Source organism: Monodelphis domestica, chromosome 3, assembly GCF_027887165.1.
Source record: "Monodelphis domestica isolate mMonDom1 chromosome 3, mMonDom1.pri, whole genome shotgun sequence".
Taxonomy (NCBI): Eukaryota; Metazoa; Chordata; class Mammalia; order Didelphimorphia; family Didelphidae; genus Monodelphis; species Monodelphis domestica.
This window is the reverse complement of record NC_077229.1, coordinates 175,760,798-175,773,221: the sequence shown is the minus strand read 5'-3', so window position 1 is coordinate 175,773,221 and position 12,424 is coordinate 175,760,798. Positions and strand designations below refer to the sequence as shown.

General features: G+C 38.7%; 1 protein-coding gene across 1 annotated transcript in view; it reads left to right on the top strand.

Moving 5' to 3' along the window:
- Positions 1-10,597, top strand: part of PTDSS1 (phosphatidylserine synthase 1) — a 65,537-nt gene extending 54,940 nt beyond the window's left edge. The window contains exons 11-13 of the mRNA XM_001368985.4: positions 3,081-3,149; positions 4,691-4,760; positions 5,779-10,597. Coding sequence (XP_001369022.1) covers positions 3,081-3,149; positions 4,691-4,760; positions 5,779-5,888 — 249 coding nt within the window. The 3' untranslated portion in view covers positions 5,889-10,597. The remainder of the gene's footprint in view (positions 1-3,080; positions 3,150-4,690; positions 4,761-5,778) is intronic.
- Positions 10,598-12,424: the final 1,827 nt, after the last annotated feature.

Below are 12,424 nucleotides of genomic sequence, written 5' to 3'. Positions count from 1 at the left end.
TTGTATTTGTCTTGTCTGTACTTATATTACATATTGTCTGTCCTGTGAGAATATAATCTCCTTGAGGGCAGTTATGGTTGGGATTTCTAGTACCTACCATAGTACCTGATCCAAAGAAATCACTTTAAAGGATGCTCACATAAATGTTAGCATCTATTGTGATTATTAATCAATAGCTTCAAAATGGTATATATTTTTTATTTTAATAGACTTTTTCAAGTTCATTACTTAATTTCTTTTTAGCCTTAACTTAGCAAAATTTTCAATAGCCAGGTCCAGTTTGCACATGTGGCTAGGCAGAATTCATGAGCGAAGTCTTAGTATCTCTTCTCTTACCTGCAGATAGGCTTCATTTAGACATAATCATTCTAACACCTCTTTGAGAAAGGGCCTCAAATGCCGTTATCCCCATTTTACAGATAGGGGGCAAGTGAAGAGTAAACAAAATACCTTGTTTTATCTTTTATACCCCTTGCTAGCAGTTAGTACAGTACTATAGACAAAAACCAGAAAGTAGCCTACATGGTTCTTGATGGTTTATCTTATATCTTTGCTGTGAACATTGGATATGATGCAGAGATTTGGCTGGTAACTGTTTTGATTAAATATACTGCCTTTTTCAAAAGAAAGAATTGCCTAGCAAAACTAAAACTTTGATCCAGATTTAACTTTGACCTAGAAACAGGTTGCCTAGATTTATTCAAATGTTCTAGGCCTACTTTCTTACTTTTTTAAAATAAAGAAACTAGAGATGATCCAAGTTTCCTTCCCATTTTGAAATTCTAATTCCATAAAAAGTTAAACACATATGAATTATTAACTCTGAAGAAGAAGGCCGTGGGATGAATAGGAAGTTGCCTTCTAGATCAGGGTTAAAGACAGAGTTGCTGTTATTCTCCACTAAAGAATGCCAAGAAGAAATGAAAGAGAAGAGATTTAAATTTGCTCTAAGGAAGAAATTTCTGAGTTGTTATAATGATGGATAAGGTTTTCAAGAAGGAAGTAATCTTTCCTAAAGATATTTAATATTACAATAGGCAAAATATCTGGGTTTGGTTACTATCCTGCATGCAGGCAAAGAAGATTCTTTTGAACTTTAATTTGGTAAATCTTTTAAGTTCCTGCTAGTCATGAAATATTGTGCTAAGCATTGAGAGTGAGAAGTATACTATTAAGACAGAGTCTCTACTCTCAAGCAATTTATGGGAGATAAAGTGATTAATACAAATCACTACAGTACAAAGTAGATTATGATAAGTGCCATAAGAGCAATATGATGAAAATTCAATGGGATTTCAAAGAAGGAACGACTGGCTGAAGCCTTAGGAGTCAACTTAGGAGTCATCCATGAAGGATGTCAAATTTCACTAGAGAGAACTGTATGAAGATAGTTTTCAAGAAAAAGGAAATAGCTAAGGCCAGGAAGTACTGGATATATTGGGAAATAGTTAAACAAATAAATAAATAACCAGAGCACAGAATTCTTATGGGATAATGGTACAAGATCAATCCGAGAAGGCAGGCTGAGGCCAGAACTTGGTAGATCTTAAATTTCAGACTATGAAATTTAAACTTTATAGACAGACAGTGGGAAGTCATTGAAGATTTTTGAGTAGGGGGAGACCTTAATTAATATTATATGTAGGATGAATGGGAGAGGAGATACTGAGAGTGGGATGATCAGTTGGAAGGTTGTTATATTATAGTCCAAAGAAGAGGTTATGAAGGTCTGAAACTTGAATGGTTGCAACAGAAATGGAAAAACCAGAGACATAATGGAAGCTAATTTGCAGCTGAAACCTCCTTTATATATTTTCTCTTTCTCTTAGCATTTGATATCCTTGAAATCATGAGCTGGCATAGTAACACTGATACATGGACAAGGAGAAAAAAGTCAAGGATGACACTTAAAAGTTTTTTAGTGTCTTGGCGATAATTGCACATCATTACGGGCCTAAGATAGTTAGGAGATTCAGATCTTAGGAGGAAGCCATTTATTATTCAGAAACATGTTGAGTTTGAGGAAAAGACAAAGCCCACATGCTTGGTTCAGGAAGCCATATCAGGCTTGAAGTTTCAGAGTTTTCTTAGACTTTTTCCTCCAGGATCTTACATTCTGATAGGAAGAAACAACACATAGGAGAGATTTTAGCTGCAAGTTAGATGGAAATGTCCAGTGGATCTGATAGTACAAAGCAGATGAAAATATATCTTTTTTAGTGACATTTTCATTGATAAATCCATACCTGTGGACTTCAGTGGTAAGAACTTTCTTTTCCAGGTTTTCAGTAGCTGACCACTGAGAAGATAGGGGCAGAGGCACTTGCTAGGCCCTATCTCTATTGGGATTGTTCCCTTGAATAAAGACTCTGGGGCCAGGCTTTAAGTCAGGCCAGTGGTTTGGGGTAGGGGGCTGGGCAAGGGTCTTCTTGAATTACTAGCTGCCTCTGATCAATCAATCAATAAACATTTATTAAGTACCTATTATGTGTTAGACACTGGGCTAAGGGGAGGTAGTAAGCAGTAATCTAGGCAGAGGCAGTGGTTTGCCATACCTGGCCTGCTTCACTGGTGATAGTTGGTTTTGATGGTAACAGGAATGGTAGACTTTTCCTCCATAAACCTTAACCTATTATTCTAAATAAAGCTTTAAAAATATATGATATTTCTACTCCCTTTAATACGTTTGACTCTTCTAAAAGATAATGATGTAGTGGAGCACAATTTTTGAGAGGACCCAAGTTCAAATTCTGTTGTTATTTTTACTTGTTGGGCTTTGGTACCTATCTTCACCTGCCTTGACCTCAGTTTTCTTGTCTCTCAAAGGGAAGCTTTTTTTCTAAGTTCCTTTTGAGCTTTAAATAGAGTGGGGTTAGAAGGGGGGATGTTACTTAGCCCATGTGGTTTTACTCTGTTAGATTCTGGTTTGACTTGGTGATTTCTCTGAAGACTTTCGATTTGAACTATGTGTCTTGGCAGTTGTGTTTTTTTTAATAGCTCTTAAAAAAAACACACATTGTGTGTCTGTTCTAAATGCTTATGCCTAGTCACAAAGGTTTTTATTTGTTTTTCATTTGCAGGCTTTTACTACTTTCCTGTGTTTATATGGTATGGTTTGGTATGCAGAGCACTGTGGTCACCGAGAAAAGGTATGAAACAGAAGAGTGGTGATATTTTCTTTAAATGATCCCCTTTTGTGTAAGACTCTTAATTGGGATCTTAATAATGTAAAAAGAAAGCAAGGTGCCATCTTACTGTCAGGACTGAATGGCATGGCACAGAGAGAGCCATGTGGGGCTTAGAGTCATAAGATGTGGGTACATATCCCCCCTCAGGAACTTACTACAAATGGCCTTGGACAAGTACATCCTAGAAATTCAGTTTCCTCCTCTGTAAATGAGGAAGATCATACTTGCCTGACCAATCACAGATAGCTTTTGTGAGGAAAGCACTTTGCAAATCTCAAAGCCCAATATTAAGTGAATGATTTTGGTGGTGGTTGTTCTCATTACCAAACATCTCAATAGTACTTTCTCTCTTAGGGCAGTGATGGTGAGCCTTTTAGAGACAGAGTGCCAGGCTCCACCCCAGCCCCCCAGATCAAGTGCTGTGCTTGCTCCCTGTCCCCCTGAGATTGAGTGCCATGCCCCCTGTTCGGGAAGAAGAAAGCACTCCCATTGACTGCTGGGCAGAGGGGCGGGGGGATTCGAAACAATGTCATCAGGCACTATGGAGAGGGGGAAGGGAGCAGCTCCTTCCAAGTCGTCCTGCCTTTTTAGTAACATAGTAATGAACTTGGTGGGGGGGGAGCTTGAGTGCCCACAGAGAGCACATTACATGCCATCTTTGGCACTCATGCCATAGGTTCACCATCACTGTTCTAGGATCTCATTCAAACCTGATGCTGTGAAAGAACTGACTAAAACAGCAAAGCTGTTTTCATACATGGAGTAGGAATGCCCTTTCCAGTGATCTTAGAATTATTAATTTATTCTATGGCTACAGTTTGGAATTCACACAATGGTTATACAAATCATGGGAAGAACAGTAGAGTCAGAACCAGAATCCTGATTCCTAGTTCTTGCTGTATCACCTATCAGCTTCTTCAGTGGGCAAATTGTTTACCCTCTGCCTCACTTTAACTCTATAAAACCAGGGTAATAATACCTGCTGCCAGTCTCCTGGGATGATGTGAGGATCAAATGAGATAGTGTGTCAAACTGAATTAAGAAGTAAATTATCTAATGCTAATAAAGCAGTATGCACAACTGAGGTTTAGAAAAAAAGTACAGTAAGAGCATTTTTGGATCTTTTTTGAAGTCTAAGGCAATCTTAAGTACCCTGCATTTCCACAACTAAACCTAGCAGCTTATGCTGAGTAGTTGTGTCTCCTTAGGCAATTCATTTCTCCAAACTTGACTTTCCTCACCTCTAAAATGAGCACACTGCACCTAATTAATGTAAGACCCTTCCCAGCTTTAATAATGGACAGTTCACATCGATAAGATACATATTTTTTTAGTTGAGAAGTACAAGGAGGTTTCTTTATTTTCCCTCACTTGTACAATACATACACATTGAATAGCAGGGATGTGACTTGGAACAAGAGCACCTGGGCCTGCTGCTTTTTACTGTGCCTCCTTCCTGGAAATATGTAAGAACACTTAACCAAGTTTTTTCTTTTCTCTAGACATATTCTGAGGGTGAAGATAGCCCCTACAGTTCAGATGTCTCCTGGCTTCATTCTAAGTTTACAAAAGGTATTCTTTTAACTTCTGATGACTTAAGACTTTTATTGGTTCCTATATTTTCTTTAAGATAAACAAAAAAGATTTCTTCATGGTATCTTTTCTCCATTAATTAAAGATTAAATCACTTCCTGTATTGCTATAGATATCATATGTGCAGAGAGGTACTGAATATTTTTTTCTGGGGCATCACCTCAGTTGAATGTCCCTAAGTAGGATCGCAATGTACTGCAGCAGTCTTTGGTAATGATTTTGTTTATTTTTTGATAATGATGGCTATTAAATAAAAACTCTGAAACATTTATAGGGGAAAAATAATGTGGCCATTTCCTCATTTAGAGACTGTCTTTTAATCTTTTCCTTGTCCCCTAATATACCTAGAAACAGTGCTTTATCTATAGTACTTTATGTGGTGAAGGAGTAAAAACATTTCTGCACATAAAATAAATCCCTGAAATTTTGATCATCCTTCAATACAAGTAAATACTAATCTAGATTACTCGTCTGACGGATGGAGTTAGGGATGGTTACCATATGTGGCCTAGGGAATGACCGGGAGCTTTGTTTTTAATTGCCCTTACTTGCTCCATAAAATACATTTATCACCTCTAGCCTTGCACACCTCTGACCTTTAGAGCACTCTGATTGTAGAAACCCCTTTTAATTTTTCCTGAGCATCAGAGTTGTTTAGCATGACAGTCAACCAGATAGGACACAAGGTGACTATACAAATATTATATTGACTTTAGGCATGTTATTTAACTGGACCTCAGTTTTTTCCCCATGGAGCAGAAAGAGATGGGGTCAAATGATTTCTAAGGGTGCTTTTAGCTCAAAAATTCGGAGCTTCTAATTAGAATTCTGGAGTTGCCATCTCTAAACTTATTCAAAAGGCCACTAGATGGGGTGCTAGTATCAACTAAGTAGACTACACCTCCTCAACATTGGCAAAGAAATCCAGAAATCATAAGAGGAAACATTTTGAACTAGGCCTTTGGAAATGACAATGTGTTGTGATTCCTTTGGCTAGGTACTGAAGAGAGCCCACCCAAACATGCGGGAAATAATGAAAGCCATTCTTCCAGAAGAAGGAATCGCCATTCTAAATCAAAAGTAACCAATGGAGTTGGGAAGAAATAATAAAACAAAAACCCTGGTTTATCAAAGATGTTCCAGAGAGTGCCTAGAATTGAGAGTGACACTGGACTAGTTCTGACTTCCTTGTTAAGAGGTTAATATGCATAGAGAAAACCAGAGGAGGGGAAGGAAAATAGGCTTGGAGTGAGGGAGTACTTGAGGGAAGGCTAATCTTCTGTTTCACCTGGATCCTGTATTTCAGATCATTGCCTGCCACCCCTTGCCATTTCCTGGTCTCTTCTACCTTCTATTCTGCCCCCTTCTGTCCCCAGGAGTGGCACAGTATATCCAAAGGGAGATGGAGCTGTTTCTTCACCCTTGCCAAGAAGCAAATTTAGTGTGAGGGGCCCATGATGGATTTCAAATCTGTTCCTTCAGGCAAGAACATGAACCCCAAGGGGAATGGACCCGTCACCAATTTTGTTTTTCACTCAGTTGCTTTATTTTTATACATTGGTTGATATCTTGGAGCCTTCAGTGGCAACACCTAAAGCCTTTTGTAGGCATTGTAGGAATCATTTTCCTCAAGGGAAAAAATGGGAACTTTATTTTTTAATCATTGATGCGCTATCTTAAAAAAAACCAACTACTCCAATGTCAGAAATCCATAAATCTATAGAGAGGGCTAATTGTATGTAGAGTATACTGGGCTTCAGATCTGATCTAGGCCTTTTTTATTGTTCCATACAAGATGCCATTTGTTCAGCCTTCTCTACAATACGTGATCAACCCTGTTACAAAGGCAGTGACCGATGGTTTCTGTCCATAGCCAGGTGCCTTTTACTTTTTACCTTTTGTTGTTTTCTTTCCACGGTATAATGGCTGGCATTAAGTATGTCTTTTAGTCACATGGGAGGTGCTGGTAAGTATATTATCCTGTTATCCTCACCATGCTTTGTAGAACATTTACCTTTATGGTTCACCTTCTCCCCCACTGGATCCCAGTTTTAAATAAAACTATTCCTTTTAAAAAACTTAGATGGATCTTTAATCTGTTTCCAAGTAATTGCTATAATTTCCATAGACCTGTAGGTATCATGAATATATTAGATATCCTGCTTTCAGTAACAGATAATGAACATTTTTGTTGTTTATGACAATGATGATGATTTCATCAATCGAGTTGAGTTTTTTCCTAATAAGTGGTCAGTGCATGGATGATTGACCATTGACCTTTCAGTGTAGACTTGCTGAAAGAAATCCATTTGTTCCCACATTTTGTAGAATACAGATGTTCAAATGTTTTCTCCTTCTTTCCTCCCCCCACAAGGAAATCTTTAGTAATAGATGGGTCATGTTTTTCTTTTTCTGCAAAAGAATTCTGAGGTGAAAGGGTTAAATGAATCAAGCAAGCCTGGGGTCACTTCCTGTGCTCTGTGCCTCTTAGAGACAACTTGGATATGGGCTATACAAGACCAGTCTACCAGCCAGACTTGTTAAGTATACAAGGCATCAGGAGACACGTTGTCCGTGGGATAACTTAATTGTAAGAATTCTAACAAAGGGAAGTTGCAGTGATTGGTCGCAAGCTTTATGCTATTAAGTGCTTTAACAAATCCACACCATTCCGAAACAAGGTTTGAAAATAGGAAAAGAAGCATGTGTTTCACTAAAATACTTCCTAGAGCCCACAAATGCCTATTCTTAAATTAAAAAGAAATAGTTGTATAATATAAGAATTATTTTGACTTGGAAGCTCCTGTGTTTTCCTCCACTAAAACAATGTTAAGTGTTATATATAACACATGAGGATGGCAGAAGAGAACTAGAAACATTTTAAATTCCTGCATTTTGCTTTTCTTTCCCACAGTGTTCCATGTCCATACCCATCCTTCTGCCCCCCACCCCCACCGCCTTTTGCTCTAAGCATGTGGTACACCACTGGCTGCATGTGGAAGTTAATTTTCCTGATTGGTCAAGCGTAGTACCAGTGCAACATGTTTGTGTTCCAGAGCCTTTTACCTGATTTATTTTCATTTTAAAACTTGAACAGAGGAAATTGGAGAAGGAGGCACCTGTGGAACAGGTGGTAAATCTCACCCTACTATACAGGGCAAGGCTTAGAGATCATTCTTCCTCAGCTCAGCCTGGAACAGCCAGGAGAGTAGCAAGATATTAAAAGAAATGGTCTCATCTGCTTTCTGCACTGCTTTTCCTCTTTGAATTAAAGCTTTTTTTCCCCTTTCAAGTAAAAGTTTTTCATGACTTATATGGTGGTTGCAAAAACAAAACAAAACAAAACAAAAAAAAAACTTTTGCTGGTTGGCCAAAGCCACAGCTAAGATTTCCTTTTGCTCTGACAGCAACACCCCTGGCTGAAACTGGCCTTTTCCACCCCGTTTCCATGGATATGGACTTCACATTACCAAAAATAGAATAAAATGCTTTAAAGTTGTCACTTGATAGCTGTAGTGATTTGATTTTAAAGCATTTATCCTGTTTTTACAGGGCCATACATTGACTACCCTTGAGGGGAAACCCTTGTTCCAGACATGACTGAGAATGAGAATTTTTTATGCATTTTCCTCTTTTGGTGGTACTTTAAAAAAAGTGTTAAATGCTAGTGTTTGGTTTGGGCTTTTTGGTTTTTTTTTTTTTGCCTGTCCCCAATCTTTCCATATCCTCTCACCACTTTTCCCAGGTCTGTTTTTCTCATCTATAAAATGAAATTTAGTGTACTTATCTCACTGGGATGCTAGGAAGTTTTATTGCTTTTTTGAAGCATTTTGATCATGAAAAATAAATGCTTGTCTGTCCTTTTCATTAGGCCTGATTTTCCAGTATGTTAGGTTAAATAGAGTAGTCACCCAAGAAAAGTGAAATCAAATTCTTTCCCAAATACTAAACAGGTTCAGTATTGATATCTTCTTTGGACTTCTGGCTAGCATTTCAAGTGTCCTTTTCATTTGGCATTTGATTTTGACTGCTGGGAACTACTCTTGTCTATTTCTATTGGTTGACTCATTCAGTCCAGAATGAAGTTGGTTGTTGGAGGTGGAGAGAATCCAGCCACTGAAGAGGAGGCTGAAAACTCAAAGTGAACAGGGACTGTTCTAACCCCTGAGAATCAATAATGGGGGAAAAGCTTTAAAGATAGAGTAGCAGAATCATTCCATGTGCCTAATTGCCTAAATGAATTGTGTTCATCAACTACTAGGAAAAAGTTCTGATCTTATATCCTCTTTTTGATTAATAGAGCCACTACTCATTTTGATGACATTCCTTTTTATTTAATAGGTGATGTTATAAAAAGAAGCAGCAGATGTACCAGTGATGTACTATGAAAATGCCCCTTTGTCAGTTATAACACTGAAACTACTTTTTGACAATAGCTCAGAACCCTATTTGAAAATGATTCATTAAGCAATGCACATAACTCCCTTCCTTGTGCCTTGCACATAGTAGGTGCTCATTAAACATTGAATAAATTAGCATATATGTTGCATTTGTATGTGTGTCTAGCATTTTTTATTTTGACCTTTTTTCTGACCCATTGGCTAAGAAGGATGGGCCAATTTTTTAAAAGTCACATTCTTCATTATTCCATTATAGCAAAAGTATTGAGGAAAGTATATCAGGAAAGATTATGGTATTTTTTAGGTGGTCTGGTAATATTCTTTATGACTAAATAAATATGACCTATAGTTGATAAATATTTTATTCTGCTTTCCTGTTCAAGTCTTATGAATTTTAAGAGGCAGTATTTAGTCAGCTCTAAGACAAAAACAATTTGTTGATCCTGAATTATTTTTTAATTTTTTGGAATCCTAAATTGCAAGAACTGACATGATCCTAAAAACAATTCATTTAATACTGCCTTTAATCTCTACTTCTCAAATTAATCAGTGACTCAGTGACCTTTTTTTTTTATCCCCTCGTACCATCACTGCAGCCTGCCACATGAATTTTGAAGCTGCTTACCATACACACAGGAGCTTGTTTGTTGTCTTGTTCTTCACATAACTTTGTGGTTTTCAACATGTCCAAAAGCTCACATACCACATCTCTCTGGGTAATCCTAGTATGTATTGCATAGATGTAATTGTTAATAGCATTTAGCTCCCACCAGAATTATCAATTGCTTCCTTCCTGTTCTTCTGCTTCTTGTCTTTAACCTTTTAAATCCATGTGCCCCGTAACTGCCAGTGAAGTCTTTTTAATGTACAACTTTGATTGTGTGATTCCTCTGCTCAAAAGCCTTCTGCTGCTCCCTATTTCTCTTAGGATAAAACATAGAACTCCTTAGGTTGGCCTCCAAGACTTTCCATGACTGGGTGTCAGCCTTCCTTTCCAAATTACTATCTTCTCCTCTTCACACACTGTGTTCCAGCCAAACCAGATTACTTGACTGCATGCTTTTTGTACATGCTGTGCCCAGTGCTTTTTGGAATGGTCTCTGCCTCCATACCCCACCTACTGAATTCACCTCCTTTAAGGTCCAAGTTCAAGTGTCTCCTCCATCAAGTCTTCCCTGATACCACTAGCATCCCTCAGTTACAAATGATCTCTCTTCCCAAAGGTCAGTGACTGGGCTTATCCTATGCATTTATCCTATAATTTGTATTATAGTTATTTGTGAATTTGTCTTACCTACTTCTAGATTGTAAGCTCTTTGAGGGCAGGAACTTTGTCTTGTTAAATCATTGTATTCTCAGCACCTAGCACAGCGCAATGCATATGGTAGGTGCTTAATAAATGTTTGTCAAATTGAATTGAATTCAAACTCTTTGTATACAGAGTAACTGGTTGGTTTGAGAAGGATATGAATGTTTTCTAAATGTGGACGTTGAAAAATTCACTCTTGGCCTATATAGCATCATTTTCTTTTTGGAGCCAAGAGGAGGATGTTGGCAAGTCAATTCCTTTTCCCATGGATGTGACTGAGTACAGTGGCATCATTCAGATAATAGAAATTGCCTGAGGTCTTTGCTTTCCTAGCTGATGAAACCGTCTCTGCTCCAGAACAGTACTGGGCCCTGTGCTCATTGTGCCCTGAGTATTAATTATCTTTCATTCTTTGTTACTGATCTTGGAAATCATGCTCCAGGGTGCCTGTAAACACTGAAGCTCCAACAAATGCCTCTTCAGCAGTGAAAGGGCTGGGCAGCAGAGGTATGCAGCCCTGCTACTGGTGACTGCGTGTCCTGCTTTTTGAGCCTGTGTCACCATGATGCTGAGCACGTGGCTCCCTTACCCTCTATGGAATACAGCTGATGGGTGTCACCATTTAAGTTGTCCAACTCTACTCTTCTCCGGAAGAGAGGTTTGCAAGGTTTGGGGTTTTTTTGTTTTGTTTTTTTTTTTAAGTAAAAAATCTGGGAATTAAAAAACCAAAAGTATTTTCATGAATAAAGTATGCATACAATAACTTTAATTACACTATCAAGTTACAAGCAGGATTTATATAGCACCATCCCCACTGGAAAATCTGGATTGTAAACCTTATTTCCAGTAACCTGGAAAAACCAAACTTTGGTTCACTTTCTTCACTTACTGTACACATCAGGAATTGATTATGAATTTTAAGGATTCGGCCTGGGGAAAGCAAAATCCTCCCCCCCTCCCCAAACCTTTAGCGAATTTTTTTTTAAACCTTCCGTCATGGAATCAATACTGGGTATTGGTTCCAAGGCAGAAGAGTGGTAAGGGCTAGACAATGGGGATCAAGTGACTTGCCCAGGGTCACACAACTGGGAAGGGTCTGAGGCCAGATTTGAACCCAGGACCTCCCATCTCTAGGCCTGGCTCTCAATCCACTGAGCCACCCTGCTGCCCCCTAGAGACTTCTTGATGTCTATTATAGTGGGCAAAAGCCTTTGGGGTAATAGCAGAAGTGGGGGCGGACCAGTGACTTAGACAAAACCCCTCTGAGGACTTCCAAGTACACTATTTTAGTGCCTCTTTTCCCCCTCTCTGATCACTTGTAGCCCTGGACAGCCCAGTGCTTAAGACTACTCCCAGACTAGTTGGGGCCTGATGATCTCAGACTCTAATTTTTATAGATGGCTCCACCACCAAGCAGCTCTCCAGATGTTGGCTTCATTTGCAATTAACTGGACATGTCCTCAGTGGAAAGAGTAATAGGTGTAACCCTTCATTAAGTCAGCCCAGAGCTTTTCTTATGTCTCGTGGTGAGCAGAACCTGCCTCTGGGTTTGACATCACTCCTTTCTGTGGCCTTTTAAAAGTGATTCAAGACGGGTTTCCAAAACTCCTGTATTTTGTTTTGACATCTTTTCCTAGGGCCTTTGTAAAGAGTCTGTTCTGAAGCTGCTGCTAAGCTTGGGTAGACAATTCCTCACACCAGGGGGCAGCCTGGAGCTCCCTTTGCCCTCAAGAATCTGATTTATGATCTGGGAAGGCCATAAACCTCTGCTCCTCACTTCTGAAAAACAGAAAAGTATGGGAAAGAATGTAAATTATAAACACTGAATTCCTATGATCAGCAATAATGTAAGGGCTGATTTTTATTGTAGCATACATATGGATCTAATTTCTTAGGGTTTGCTCCGCCAGGGCCCCAATAATATTTCTACGGAC